Genomic DNA, 14,228 nt, shown 5'->3' with positions numbered 1-14,228 from the left:
TTGCAGCCACGGAGCGAGGTCATTTGAGGTATGTTGCCTGTCGATCTTTTACCTAGATATGATCACAGCCGATATTGGCTGGGGAATGCAATAGGATTATGCCAGGATCATGAGACTCTTGCGGTGTTTGTGGGGTTGAAGGTCGCCAAGGACGCCGCTAGATAGTATGGCCGCCACGGCGCTCCTCCACTGACACCAAACCGCCGAGGGCGCTTTTGTGCAGTCCGGGTACGCGAGGCGTCAAGCCGCGGGGAGTTGTTCTGCAGACGTTTCGGGAATAGACCGTTTCAATGCGAAACCAGGCCCCTTTCGGTAATATTGGGGTTCAGTGACAAAGAGAAAGTCCCTCAACGAGGGCATAGCACGCGGTGTTAACTTATTGCTTGAATGAATATAGAACGTCTGGTGTGATATATGCCAATACCTAGAGCGATTTGCCATAAACCGCGGAGAACAAGTGATGATCCCTAGCTGAGCTCTATAACGTATCTAAAGGATTCACTTTCTTAACACTACCTAGGTGTGATGGAACATCAACTCAAGTCTCCAACTAACAGCTGCCCATCCTTTTTCCAGAACATTCTCCTGTTCAAAATGGGATAGACGCTCACCATAACAGCTCAATGGCGCCAAGTTGTGATGTGCGAAGACTTGGCGCCACTCATTGGACGGAAAAATAACATCTGCAGCATTGGGGGTTCGAAGATAATATGAAGGACATACCCCGAGTCTTGGCTAACACATTTTGATTCCACTGCGGGGTGCAGTAAAATCCGGGATTTTGAAAAAGCGACATACTACACCCTGGCCACATGCAAAACCCGGCGTTTCAGGGATCTATTGCCGGATTGGACCACGGCCTATTGCGCGAATAGGAAGTCCCAACCTCAACGCCTACACAATGTGGCCGAATGCATTTTCGTAGGGGTAAAACATGATCGAACTAAACACATTCAAGGTGTGTTTTGAGTAGCCAGGCGTGAGCAAAATAATGAAAACTAAGATCTCCGCATGGCGATCCCGCTTGTGCTTGTTAACATGTGTTTGCTGGCCACTCAATCGTTCTCAACTTTGCTGCCTGCGGTAATAGTAGTATCCGGAAATTTTGCAGAGAGACCAATAGTCTAAGGTTACATCTGTTCCAAGCGTACTCCGTACAGCTTGTCCTATAACTGTGCGAAATGCAGATTTCCAAATCCGTCACGGTAAACCGCAGTCAGTATACGAGCCAAGAGAAACGGGGAATTATTTGGGCAGTCGACAGCGCCTAAGCTATGTCTTCACTTCATAGTAGAGTGGATCAAGTTGTCTGACATACAACCGTATGTGTCATGCTACTCCAAGTTGACGGTCATCGGACATGAGCGCTAATACGCCCTGGGACAAGCTAATGCAGAAAACAATATCCGGAGTACATGAATCTTCAAGGATGACGAGGATTTTGTCAAGGGAAAATGTCGATCATTTCCAGTTATAGGATAGAATGCCTTCAGGGCCGAATTGGATGAGTGGAGTTCTCTGGTCGCTTTAGGCTGAATGTTTATATTAAAGCGGAGGAAAGACCGATGCCGCCGATTAGAGCAAGCGCTGCAGCGTCGGAGGGCCAAGTTTATTGAGCGATATAATGAGATTCTAATAAGGTACCTAAATGCATTGATTTTGTTGCAAAGTAAAGTTAGTTGAAAGGAAAAAAATATCGGCGGTTGATGGATATACCCCGAAAGCAAAAAAAAGAAAAAAGAAAAAAAAAAGAATTATAGAGCCAGAAGCGTGGTTGTCTAGTAGGAGAAAAACCTGTGTACATGGATAGAGAAAGGAAATGATTTAGGAAAAATATATTTGGATGTATGTTTCTACGTAAATGCGAATCTTAGGCTCTGGGCGTGGTTTTCGAGCGAGGGCTCCTGCTTAAGTATCTCACCCTTGGGAGAGAATGTAGCGTAAGTTATTAGGAATAGAGGCGCGGATTCAGATATCCAACTACTCTCAGAGTATGCTTAGCCAGTACTTGGCCCATCCAGCCCACTGGGCAGCATCTCCTAAATGCTGGGGCAAACATTCAATGTGAGTCTCAATATCTCGCCTGCTCCATTCAGATGACCCGAATTCGCTTGAGATATTCAGCTCACTTAGGAGATACGGAAACCAATCAACTATGCGGGAATGAACGGAAATATCAAAACTGTGGAACATCTTCTTGACCTGGGCGTCGACATCAATTACCGAAATTCTAACCGCATAAGCCCTCTTGCTCTAGCAGAACGTGAAGGTCATTTTTCTTTGACTCGGGCACTTGTCGCCTGAGGCGTAAAACAGCTGTCACACGATACCCAGGGCAGATGCTCACTAGCTACTTGGCGGCATTGGAGGGTCATCACGATATTGAAGACTACCTGTTTCTGTCTGATTCCAAGCTGTAGTGGAATGGGCGAAAAAATAGGAGCCACGTCAATACTGCTACAGCAAAACAAACTCCCGGTCAGGCCTCTACTGGATGATGAAATAAACCGCTGAAAGGAGTGGCGCCGAGCGTATAAGAAACTTCCTTTCCCGCATGCTGATATTAACATGCAATTTCTCATAGAGAGCCATGCCATTCCTTTCTGTGTGATGCACTTGAATTTGCTCCATCTCCAGTGAAAGCAGCGGAAATATTGCTGAGAAGTGGAGCGGGCCTGAATCAAGTGGCTTCTCGAGTACATGCAGTAAGAAACGGAGATTGACGGGTCCCTAATGGAGAAAGAAGGATAAAGCACTTGAGCAATATAGCCCCAGTAGTGAGAAAAAGGACTAACACTTTGTAATACGCTCCACAGCTTTGGGTATTTCCACAGTAGGAAATAGCTTCTGAAGAACAGAGAAAGGATGTAAATTGTTAGACTGTTTGCTCATTCTACATTGCATCTCTGGGGCGGCAATGTTGGTCCTTATCTTATCTAATCTTATCGGACACATGGAGTTAGGCGTGCCTCGGTCTTCAGCCCTGGAGCACTACCTCTTAACTGCACACTGCTTTCCAGCTCTCTTTCTTTCTCAACCCACCGAGCCTTCCATTTATTCATCTCAAGCCATAATAACTAGTCAATCTCCATAATTACACTCTTCGCAGACTCAAAGTCCATCGGTCCAGGGTAAACCATCCCTTGGCTGCCTATCCCTTGGCTGCAACCATGGCTCTGTATAACCAAACCGTGGATTTCCTCTCCGAGTCCTTCTCGAACAATCGGACCCAGATTCCTCTATTAGCCGTGACCGGAGCTTCTTTCACACTGGGCCTGCTCGCTCGATCGCTATTTCCTCGAAACGAAGGACTAGAAAATGTTATCGTCTCACCTCGGTTGACAGTCTTGCCCGGAATCTCCGAGTCCGAGAATAGTCAGCTGCCACTCCCCACCGACGTTCTACCCGGTGCGCGTGATGTCGCTAGCCCATACGGGTCGATCCGCGTATATGAATGGGGCCCAGAAGATGGACCAAAGGTGTTGTTCGTGCACGGCATCACTACGCCGTGTATTGCCCTCGGCGGGGTGGCCCATGCGCTGGCAGATCGCGGCTGCCGTGTGATGCTATTCGACCTGTAAGTATTGCATAATACACGAAGCTGTGATTCCTTACTGACAAGACGCAAACAAAAAAAAGATTCGGAAGAGGATATTCCGACTGCCCTGCTGATCTTCCACAAGATGATCGTCTCTTCTCGACCCAGATCTTGCTCGCTCTGACATCATCGCCTATCTCCTGGACAGGCGAGAAGTCCGGTAAATTCTGCCTTGTTGGATATTCCCTCGGAGGTGGTATTGCCGCTGCCTTTGCGTCTTATTTCCCTCAGATGTTGTCGTCGGTGGTGCTCCTAGGCCCCTCCGGTTTGCTCCGAGACTCGCAGGTCAGCTTCCAGAGCAGACTGCTTTATTCCAAGGGTCTTATGCCTGAAAACATTCTGGGATACCTGGTTAGCCGCCGACTGAAAGCAGGCCCCTTGGTCACTCCAAAGCCCAAGAACCACAAGCTCGACGCATCGGATGCACTCACAGAGGAAATGCCCTCCCAAAGCGCGGCAGAAGGCCGGGTTCTGTCCCGGGCATACCCTCACATCAATGTCCCTTCTGTGGTGGCGTGGCAGGTGAATAATCACGCAGGATTTGTCCACGCTTTCATGTCTAGCATGCGTAATGGCCCAATCCTGAAAGAGCGCCAATGGAACGCATGGACACGCCTGGGCGAGTATCTAACCGCGCAGAACAGTGTTTCAAAAAACGCGGAGAAGGCTTCGGAGAACAAAGTCCATATTCTATGTGGCAACACTGATCCTATCATTGTCAAGAGTGAGATTGTGCCAGATGCCACGGCTGCTTTGGGTGGCAATGTTGTCTTCAAGTTCTTTGAAGCAGGACATGAATTCCCTAGTACTGAGTATGAGGAAGTGGCATCATACATTTTCGAATTACTTTAAGTCGGGGACTTGATGGGGTTTTTACAATCCTAGACGGAGGATTAGAGATATACTCACGTTCATTGATGTTTATCTTACATTCGATAGATGCACTATACATAGAAGTTGGGAAGCATTTTTGAAGTTGTTTTTTTGTTTTTTGTTTTTCTTTTTTGATCTCATTTTCTACCTTTCGGTTTTCATAATCTTGTCCATGGCATCGAGTTGACTTGATAGCCCGTTGATGTGTGCCGATCTGTCTGACATCCGCGCACCGGCAAAGTATGGGCCGTCCGAGGCTGGTGCTTGTGCAAATCGGTCGACGCTGCTGCGATTGTTTCCCGGGAGTTGGCTGATGTTGCCTTGGCTGACAGGGGTGTTGCTGGTGCCATTGGACACACTGAGAGATTTCGGTAAGTTGATTGGCCGCGATTCTAGTCTGAGAATAGATGCACTCACTTTGTGGTTCTCGGCTCTGGGATAGACATTGTATGTGGTAGTTGACAACGAATACAAGACTCTTCTAGGTGATTCAAAGGTGTCTCAAAGCGTGAAGTAGTCTGCTGAGGAAGACAGTTGCAGCTGAAATGGAAAAGGGTTGGGTAACAGTGGATGTTCATAAACAGGGTATAGCTTTGGCTTTGATCGATATGTGATGAGACAAATTGATGACCCGATGATTCGACAACTTGATGGCTTGGTAATGATCAGGATCTAGATGAGCGGGAACTCCTATATATACACTGCAGGTCTGAGGCAATGCATTGAAACGGCATACCTATGCATCCAGACACGCGAGCTTGAGCTTTCCCCTATGGCCCACATGGGACAGTACGAGGTAAGCGAAAGCAGAAATGAGGGAAAGATCTTCAGTTCGGATCGACTGCCTTGAAATCCACCTGCCATAAACCTGTGACGGCATTTCGACCCTTTTGCTCAACGCTCGCCAAGGCTGACTCTCATCTGCATGAACCATGCTGGGTCTGGAATTCACGTAGTGGGCAACTCGAGGCCGCATCAAAAGAAAGCACATAACCGTTCAGCCTATCTATGCGAAACAAGCGATAAGCCTGCCATCATTGGCTGTGCTGCAGAAAGCTGGGGCCAGGAGGCAGGTACCAACTGCATGATGCGCGGACTGCGACCCGCTTTCACGATCATCCTGAGCGTAAATACAACATTCCCCCTCGGCACATGGCTAAACCACATGTTTCAGGTCTGGGCGTAGCCAGTTTTGGTCTGTGTGCCGTGGAATGAAGCGAGGGGGGCCAGATAAAAGCAATTCGGGCTTCCGCAAATGTATTGCTCACAACGGGGCCCAAACAAGGGACGAAATCGCGATTTTCGCTTAAAAATGACCAAAGGAGTAATTGCTTGGCAAGTCTAGACCTTGTTTGAAACGAACTGACTATCAATTAGGAAGGTTCATCGTGCTTGGCGGCAAATGCGCTTCACAATGCCTAGCATTCTCCCATCCTCGCGTGGGATGACTACAAAACAATCCTCTGGGGGTGAAACAATCTCGGGGGCCAACGTGGTCGATCACATGGAGCATCATGCATTGGTGCAGGGGCTTAGCTTTTAGGAGGTCAAAAGAAAGCAGAAAACAGCACAAAAAAAAAACGGCTTACGATGCTGCATTCCCCGGGCCACGCGCGGCTGCAGCATGTCTCCTTCATTTCCCCTTCTCGACATTAAGCCTGCAGATCGCTCAACGGTAAGCCAAACGGTACAATGCTTTCCGGCAATTTCGGCACGGAGCCTTGAAGAGAGAGCTGCAGCTCCATACCAGCCACGTCTTGACTGGATTATAGGTTATTTGCACCGCCATACCTCCCGCACAGGAATGCTTGAGCCCTGCACCACGAAGCCAATGACTCTCGACGCGCAATTATCTTGTTTCAGAAACCTCCAAATGACTACCTCGTAGCGTGCCTTAGCAAAAGGGGCACGTGGATTTACTCTCTCAAAGCTAATTGTGACGAGTCATTGAGGCATGAACATCTCAGAAAGGGAAACAAAAAAAGAAAAGAGAATCAGCAATTATGATTTCCATTTTGCCTTCTAGGACGACCGAGACTTGGGTCCATCGTCGAACACGCTACAGAATAGGGCAACGCGTTTTGAACGAGGATCACCGGATGTGTTAGTGTGGCTGGAAACGAAGCATTTTCGAAACGAAGCTCCCAAAAGAGCAAATGCGAATGTCGATGGCTTTGCGGACCCCAAATGGCAGTGGACCGTACCGCGTGCACTAATGAAGGGTGCAGCTACATGCTTATTGAAAGCTGTTTTGTCTCTCTTTTTTTCGGTCTTGGCCATTGCAAGTCCTAAGCCACAATAGCCATATGGAAATCGATGTTTCAGACAATAAGGTTGCTTTTCCCAAAGCGTTCATTCTCCCCAAGCGAGTAATGTTTAACGAGGTCCCCTGTGTGCAGACGCAAGGTGCAGCTGGCGGCGCGGAATTCCAACCTAATCTCCGCCTACGGAGCACTGCGTCGATCATTTCATGAACAGAAACGCCGAAAGCGGATCATAGTTCGTCTCGGACGAGCTAACCTGGTGTTCGTACTCCGTACATAGTTCCAGTGGCGTTTCAACCTGATATTAGATACGGAGTACTCTGTCCGTATCGCCAACCCGCAACAATCTCGGCTTGAGGCAACTCCAAGGCTGAGAACCCATCAATCTTTTTTTAGAATCGCGGAACCCATACGGAGTCCCCCTGCAGGCCACATGAACTACGGAGTACTCCGTACGCGGGTTGCTTAATCTCCCCTTGACGATACCTATCACAAAAAAGCAACGCGCCACATCCCAAAACGCACTCCCGAAGGAAGAATCCGACCAAACGATCACCCAAAGAGGCAGTGATCGCCTTTCAAGACGTTTTTGACGTGCCTTACTATCCACTCCAGCAAGACCTCAGTCTGAAACACAACCCAATCTTTGGCTTTCTCCACCACGGCCGGAGGTGCAGAAGCCGAAAGACGCTACAATCATGTAGCCATCGCAACCGATTGCCCCGTCAGAACCATGCCACGCGACCCCGGCGAAATCCGAAACATAGCGGATATTGGCTGGAAACCTCAGTCCTTTGCCACGCGTTGGAACGGAAGGCCGCATATATATGCAGACTGGTTTTATTTTATCGAACGGTCGGCAAGCCATCTTATCGAGCTGCAGGCTCTCGTCACATCCAAATGGAGTATGACACCCGAGCCGGGTTCAATAGAGCGACTGTGTTGCTCGGGATCGGACTCGTACTCGTAAGGTTCGTTATGCTTCGGCCGACGGGTCTGTTCTAGGCCTCATGGAGTTGATGGCTTATAGTCATGAGGATCGTAATATTGCTTGGGCTTGGCAAATACGTGCGCTTTTGGGATAGACGTGAAATGTCACAATGCTGAGTATGCGAATCAAGGGGGGCAACACAGCCGCATCCCTGTGATGTCTTTGGACTCACTATGCTTATGCTAAAAATATGAGACTCCCCCTTGTCGAGTTTCTTCGTTTCAAGGGCAACGAAAAACAAAGGAGGGGAGGTGATGATCGCGGTTCTCGAGTTGACAGTCACTATCACCACATCACATCGTAGCCCGAACACCTTCGGCCTGCTCGGCTGGGATTACTTCAGGGACCCTCGATTATGCGGAGTCTAGATCATCTCGTCTGTTGTGTACGAGCGGATAAGATGTGTTGTTTCGTCAGGTCCCTCGGCCGAAGTTTCAGCCGAATCGTGTTGGTGCAATTACTGTGGAGTACATCCCCCCCAAGTTACTGCTCTCCTACTGAGACATATTAGCTATATCCAACCATGAATTGGGGCCGGAATGTGCAGTGCAGACAATAAACAGGCAAAGATTGTCAGAACAAAAAGCAATGCTAGAGAACATCCCAGATAAGCGGTAGAGGATGGGCAGATTGCTACTATCTAGGGCCATTAAAGTATCTAGTTGTACTGCGATGGGATTGCTTAACACGAAAGGAGAAGTATGGTAGTAAAGGACGCGAGAGCAAAAGCGTTTCCAGGTCAGGAAGGGGAAGAATACAACCAACGGTATGGGTTTGATGTTGATAACTCATAACGTGATGTTGGGATCAGTCTGTCTACCAATATAGTTGCGTTCTATTTTGATTCTCACGATCTATTCATAGCGAAAGTGATGATAGTGCCATGGCATTAACTCAAACATCAGACATTCCTCATCCGCAAGAAACTAGGCACGAAGACCTATGCGTATTTAGGTCGAACATATATCTAGACTATAAGCGGTTTTATTATCAGGCATGTGGTATTTGGCCGAGGCCTAGGACATCAATATTTTGAAAATGTACGATAGCCACCCGAAGCACCGATGCGCCTAACGCAGTGCTGAAAAGAATCCTCGCTCTAAAACTTCGAAAATATGGACGTAAAAACAAGGACTAAGAAACCAAAAGAAATCAAAGGAAAAAGAGAGAGATTAAGACGGAAAAAGCAGAGACGAGCCTCAATGCTCACGATTGTCGTCGGGTATTATCATAACTGGGAGGGAAGAGTGGCAGTGAAGGATCCACAACATCATTATACGGTCTTCTGGCTGCCGTTGACACGTCTTCATCACTAGGCGGAGCAGTAGCCACGCGTGGAGGCATGAGATGCCCGTCTGCGTCTTCCTCGCCTCTTGCGACCTTCTCGAGGGACGATAACTCAGTTGTCGTGTCGGTGCGAGACCAGCGGAAAGAGTCGCGGTCATCGCCGAGTGGTCGGTACTTGGTATCAGGCTTCTTCAGGAAGATGGCGTAAACCATGCTTATCAACAGATAGATAAGAAGCACGAGCGTAAAGATCGCGTTGAAGATGAAGAAGATGACGCCCAGAACACCGGTCATGAGATCGGGTTGGTCGAAGATATCTGAGAAAACCAGAATGAAGATCGTGTTGAGGGAGTTGAGCACTGTCGCTGTGATGGCAACGACATTTGCCCCCTTGCTCATGAATGGCTTGATAATGCCGGTTCCGAGCATCATCAAGAGTTCCAGAACGAGCAAAACAATTGACTGTGCGACTGGTGATGGTTGAGCGAAGGCGATGACCATTCCCTTGGCAATGGTATAGACCAGAGCGGGGACGAGGAAATAGAAGACCGGAGCACGGTAGTAGATGTATAGGAAGCCCCACTGGTTCAGAGTCGCAGGGTCGGAATAGAGAGTGTACGCGGCCGTGTTGTGTTGCTGCTTCGATCGGATAGCGCGCTGGAACACCTTAAATGCGGCAAAGATCAAGACGGCAGTCGTCACAAGCCACATGGTGATGGCCAGCACGAATTCCGCGGCCGAGTCCCGACGAGGCAATTCCCAGAGGCACAAGACGCACATCTGTGGATATCCAATGCACGCTAACCGGAAGAAAGTACTGCGGAGAATGGTTTTCCAGTCTGCAGTAACGCTAATGGCGCGATTCAGTTTTGGGAGCTGGGTCTCCTTCTTAGTCAGAAGCATTCGGACTGCCAGGAACAGCGCAACGCAAATGATGATGACCGCAGTGACGAAGTAATAGAATAAATATCCGGTCATGAAAATGTTACTCGGTTCGATACCTTCACGTATTCCGACGCGTTCGATGCCGCGAAGCAGAATCTGACCCCCGTTCTCTGCGGCTCGACGGAAAAGCCCCGAACGCTTCTGTAGAACGACAGACACAGAATTTGATCTTGTTATCACATTCGAAGGTGTACCTCCCGTAGCACGTTGGAACCATGTCGCAATCGTTTGAAGAGCGTCTGCCTTCACAATTCCCAAGCTCCATTGCATATTCTGTGTCCATGCCTGCACAAAGGGTGGCAGTTTCACTGAAGTCATACCAACCATTGCCTGTGCTTGAATGAATCCGAGGAAGGCAAGCGACCGGAAAGCGAGATGCGTAGCCGTATTGGAATGCCCGAGGAGCGTTATAACCGTGGAGGTGACGAGACCCAGGCCGGTTATGACGGCGAGCGCCCACGCCACACCAGCCTGGTAGATGGATTTCCCATTACGGATACGGGTCTCCAAACAGGTGATTTGTTTCCCTCCAGATTTGTACTTGAGCTTCAGACGGACCAGAGCGTCGATATCGGGGACACTGTAGGCGATCGCTATGACGTAACCGTTAGTCAGAACACGTTTTCGGGGACTCGGGGACTGGAGAGGAAGAGCTTACACGGGATTTGCGAGACAACGTTGTCCCCGAGAAGCTCAGAGATCGTGGGGATTTCCAGTTCGATGGCCTTCATAGGACAGAATACTGACAAATCCAGACTGCACGGGTCGAAGGTTTTCACGAGCGCTTTGTACCCATAGACCAAGAGTTCCACGTCAATCAGGACATCGCCGGCGACTTCGGAGTAGCCATCGAAGTCCAGGCTTATAGACTTATTACCTGGTGTGAATACCGCGCGAAAGTTGTTCACGGTCACCTCGGCACTGTCGGAACATTTTGTCAGCCCGGTGGCTTCGAGGAAATTCAGTGCCTGTACGAGCTGCAGACTTTGGAGTAGAAGGAGAATGAAGGCTCCTAAACGGGAGCCATTCAATTGCATGACGACCAAAACGAGTGAATGTCAAAAGAGAAGATGAGAAGAGATCTCTTTTTTTTTCTTCGAGATTCCTGATATCAGGGCAACTCCACAGTACGACGTAAGCGCTCAGTGGGGCCAGGAGATCAGGGTCAGTGAAACACTCAGGCAACCGCCATTCACAAAGCAGTGGATGGATCTTGGCTGGATCGTGACTGGAGGGACTGGACTGGACTATGTTGTACTTTGAATTTGATTCAATCCTCCGAGATCGTGATGGCCACTCTCTCGACGCTACCTTGGTTCCCCTAGCCTAGGCCCTCAACACCCAGCCTTCAGACGATCCCATCTTCCGAGTGAAAATCTTTATTTCGGCGTATTCTCGCAGTCTCTGCGCCACCAGGCTGGGGCAGTACACAAATGCGACATAAAAACCTTGGCCGCCACCGGCACAGCGCTAAATCGGGTTCCGCAAACAGCCACGCTGACTCCGGACCAACCCGCACGTTGTCTTCAGAACCCCCGTCAGTGTCGATATAACCACAGAGTCCGGAGTAGTCCGAGTTGAGTTATCCCAAATACCTAGTCTGGAGCTTATCTGTTCTAGTGTCCGAGTTCTCTATGAGCTTCCAGATTGACAACGGATCATTTCCGCTTTGAGATGTCCAAAGGATCTGACTAAATTTAGAACGGGGCCATTGCATCTCAGACCGATGTTTTTCATTGGACACAATGTAACTGTGGTCGGTGCACAGCCAATCGACATGATCTCACTCCGTACGTAACTCGATTCCACTCAATTGAGGAGACTTGCATCGGCACAGTACGGAGTATACTCCGTACTCCGTGCTCCGTGCCCCGTGGACTATCTTCGCAAGGACCAGCCTACTTCCGAATTCGATTTATGCATCCACATCTGGTGTCGCATTACTCCATCACTCGAATCTCTCCCCACATGGCCAAAGTTCAGCAAATGCCAAGTTAGGCGGGGAAATGAGATCTACATAGTCTGTTTCTACCGACATTTTTGATTTTGTGATCCTCATGCGAAGCACGGAGGCGACAAGAACTTGATTCATGAAATTGCCAGGTTGGCATCCCTGCTGTTGATCCCCCAAACTCACTGGGATCTGCAAAATCCGAGCCTGGTGAGGACGAACCATCCATCAGCACGACACGCTCCCGTGTATCAATATTCCCTCAAATCGAGGTTACTGTCAGCCGTCATTGATGACATCTTCCAATGTCCAATACGCAATTCAATGCCGTACAGACTTGAACTTAAACACTTATCCCCCCAATACCTAGGACTAAGATCTTCAATCAAATTTAATATCGTGGGATTGTGCTGATCTACCGCGTAGTCGTGGCATGACGTAGCCATCAACCACAACCTCAAAATCAAGAGTGAACCGGCATAATCATGTATCCAAAGGATCCGAGAGCGCTGATTCTTGCAACTGATATCATATGTGGACAGGAATGCAGATGAGTGTGAGATCTGCTGCTCAATTGTGGGATTTATGCATCCATCTTACGATCGGACATGTCGCCGACTCAATAATCCCGAGATCGTCAACGAGGGATTTTGCGCTCCAACACCCATGCTGTCATCGAAATGGGAGTGTGATACGCTTTCATAAATTGCATCTTCGCCCCTCTTGATTAAATACCAGCCTCCACGTGGAACCCAGTCGCGATCACGTTCATCTCCACCTGTATTATTAGTAGCCCCATATCTGTAAATCAACTGAAGGGCACAGCCCGATGGCGTATCAACCCATAGTGATGCTGATTTTTTCTCCGTTACTGACAGCAGACTACGGCCGACTTGCAGTACTTCCTCGTTCCGGAATATCTCTTTCGAGCTTCCCCGCAGCCTGACAAGCCAGACATGCAGTGAACCAGGTACGGTCGCAATTGGAGCGCATTGACTTATCGGCGGTGTCACGATCGGGATATATAGCGGGTGGCACTTGCCGTATCATCGTCGACTGTTTCCCCCCAAACAAGGCAGGAGCGTCCTCGGCGCCATGTCTTTCTGCGGGCCAATGGACACGTCTCTGCCAGACCACAAGAACCGGGTTGCCCGATCGAGCTGGATTGAGCCTGGGACTTCTCTGCGTGTCTCGTATCTGTGCCATAAATGTCTTGTTTCCGGGAACAGTCGATCTGGAGGACCCAGACATGTCGCCGAGGCTGGCACATTCGAAGGATCTCTACCCATGTGGTTTTGTCGCTGGTCTTACGGCTGCGATGACTGAGGTCAACGCGATGATCTCATTCAGCAACAAATTCTGGAGAGAGCCCTGTAGCTATAGATGCACATTGATAGGTTTCCTGAATTTGGTTGGAGTAAAATGCAAGACAACAAAAATATATGAGAACATACGTCATTCTATGTAACATGTATACATTGTAGTCAATCTCTAGGAATAATTCTGAACATCCCCTTCTAAAATCGTATCACTTGTTTTTGTAGTTCTTCGTCACGGGACACAGACGCAATTGAGCGAGTGTCCTCTTGGCGATAAGAGCTTTCCTTCACGTCAAACCGGAATCGCTCTTTCTCGTGCGCAAGTGCTGCCTTGAGCATCTTGTTCGCTCGCCAGATTGGCTTACAGTCGAACAAGCGGTCGACCTTTTCAAGAGGGATACCGCTAGTTTAAGGGATGAGGAAGAAAACGAAGAAGAACGCCAGGAACGACAGTGCCGCGAAGAAGTACACGCCATAGTGCATCTTAGCGAACATCTGTTCAGTAAAGCGAGAGATGAGGAAGTTGAATAACCAGTTACTGGCTGCGGTGGCTGCCTGAGTTAGGGAACGGAAGTTGGGGTCGAAGAATTCCTAGTGTCTTGTTAGAAAGAAGGTTTAACCGCGGATTGAAAAGAATAGATGACTTGCGGAGTTGATAACCCAAGGGGTACCGTTCCAAGCCACACGAAGGTCATGACGGCTTTGATCACACCAAAGATACCGGTCATTAGATTGACTGTGCTGGGGTCAATACCAATCTAGAGAGCAAGACTTAGCACCAACCTTCTGTTGCGATTGCATGGGGAGTAATGATCGTACCGATCTGAAAATGGTAGGTGAATAGCAGTTGATTGCGTTGATGCCAGAGCCGTTCTGCCTCGCGGCGATGGTCCTTGAGGAACAACCAACGAGGAGATTGAAAAGCGTTCAACCGGAATTAAGCTTTACGCCGGTGTATATGGAAGAGTTTATGTAGACGAGTGTATCAAGATACGGAACC

The 14,228-nt window shown here is 48.9% G+C and overlaps 4 protein-coding genes across 4 annotated transcripts; 1 reads left to right on the top strand and 3 right to left on the bottom strand.

The window, feature by feature from the left end:
• Positions 1–3,170: 3,170 nt before the first annotated feature.
• On the top strand, positions 3,171–4,450 carry N7457_009069 (alpha/beta fold hydrolase; the record flags this gene model as incomplete). The annotated part of the gene is made up of 2 exons (XM_057180112.1): positions 3,171–3,577; positions 3,640–4,450. The coding sequence occupies 2 exons, from the start codon at positions 3,171–3,173 to the stop codon at positions 4,448–4,450; spliced, it is 1,218 nt and encodes a 405-aa protein (XP_057028498.1).
• A 165-nt stretch (positions 4,451–4,615) lies between these two features.
• Positions 4,616–4,917, bottom strand: N7457_009068 (uncharacterized protein; the record flags this gene model as incomplete). Its single annotated transcript, XM_057180111.1, has 2 exons — positions 4,616–4,829; positions 4,889–4,917. The coding sequence occupies 2 exons, from the start codon at positions 4,915–4,917 to the stop codon at positions 4,616–4,618; spliced, it is 243 nt and encodes an 80-aa protein (XP_057028497.1).
• A 4,015-nt stretch (positions 4,918–8,932) lies between these two features.
• On the bottom strand, positions 8,933–10,995 carry N7457_009067 (transient receptor potential ion channel family protein; the record flags this gene model as incomplete). Its single annotated transcript, XM_057180110.1, has 2 exons — positions 8,933–10,551; positions 10,617–10,995. The coding sequence occupies 2 exons, from the start codon at positions 10,993–10,995 to the stop codon at positions 8,933–8,935; spliced, it is 1,998 nt and encodes a 665-aa protein (XP_057028496.1).
• A 2,641-nt stretch (positions 10,996–13,636) lies between these two features.
• N7457_009066 (Major facilitator superfamily domain general substrate transporter) lies at positions 13,637–14,029 on the bottom strand (the record flags this gene model as incomplete). The annotated part of the gene is made up of 3 exons (XM_057180109.1): positions 13,637–13,819; positions 13,900–13,986; positions 14,012–14,029. 3 exons carry the CDS (start codon positions 14,027–14,029, stop codon positions 13,637–13,639), a joined length of 288 nt encoding a protein of 95 aa, XP_057028495.1.
• Positions 14,030–14,228: the final 199 nt, after the last annotated feature.

Source organism: Penicillium paradoxum (genome assembly GCF_028828445.1).
Source record: "Penicillium paradoxum strain IBT 22861 chromosome Unknown utg000007l_segment0_segment0, whole genome shotgun sequence".
Classification (NCBI taxonomy): Eukaryota; Fungi; Ascomycota; class Eurotiomycetes; order Eurotiales; family Aspergillaceae; genus Penicillium; species Penicillium paradoxum.
Note: the sequence above shows the minus strand (reverse complement) of the source record. Positions and strands in the feature narration are given on the sequence as shown.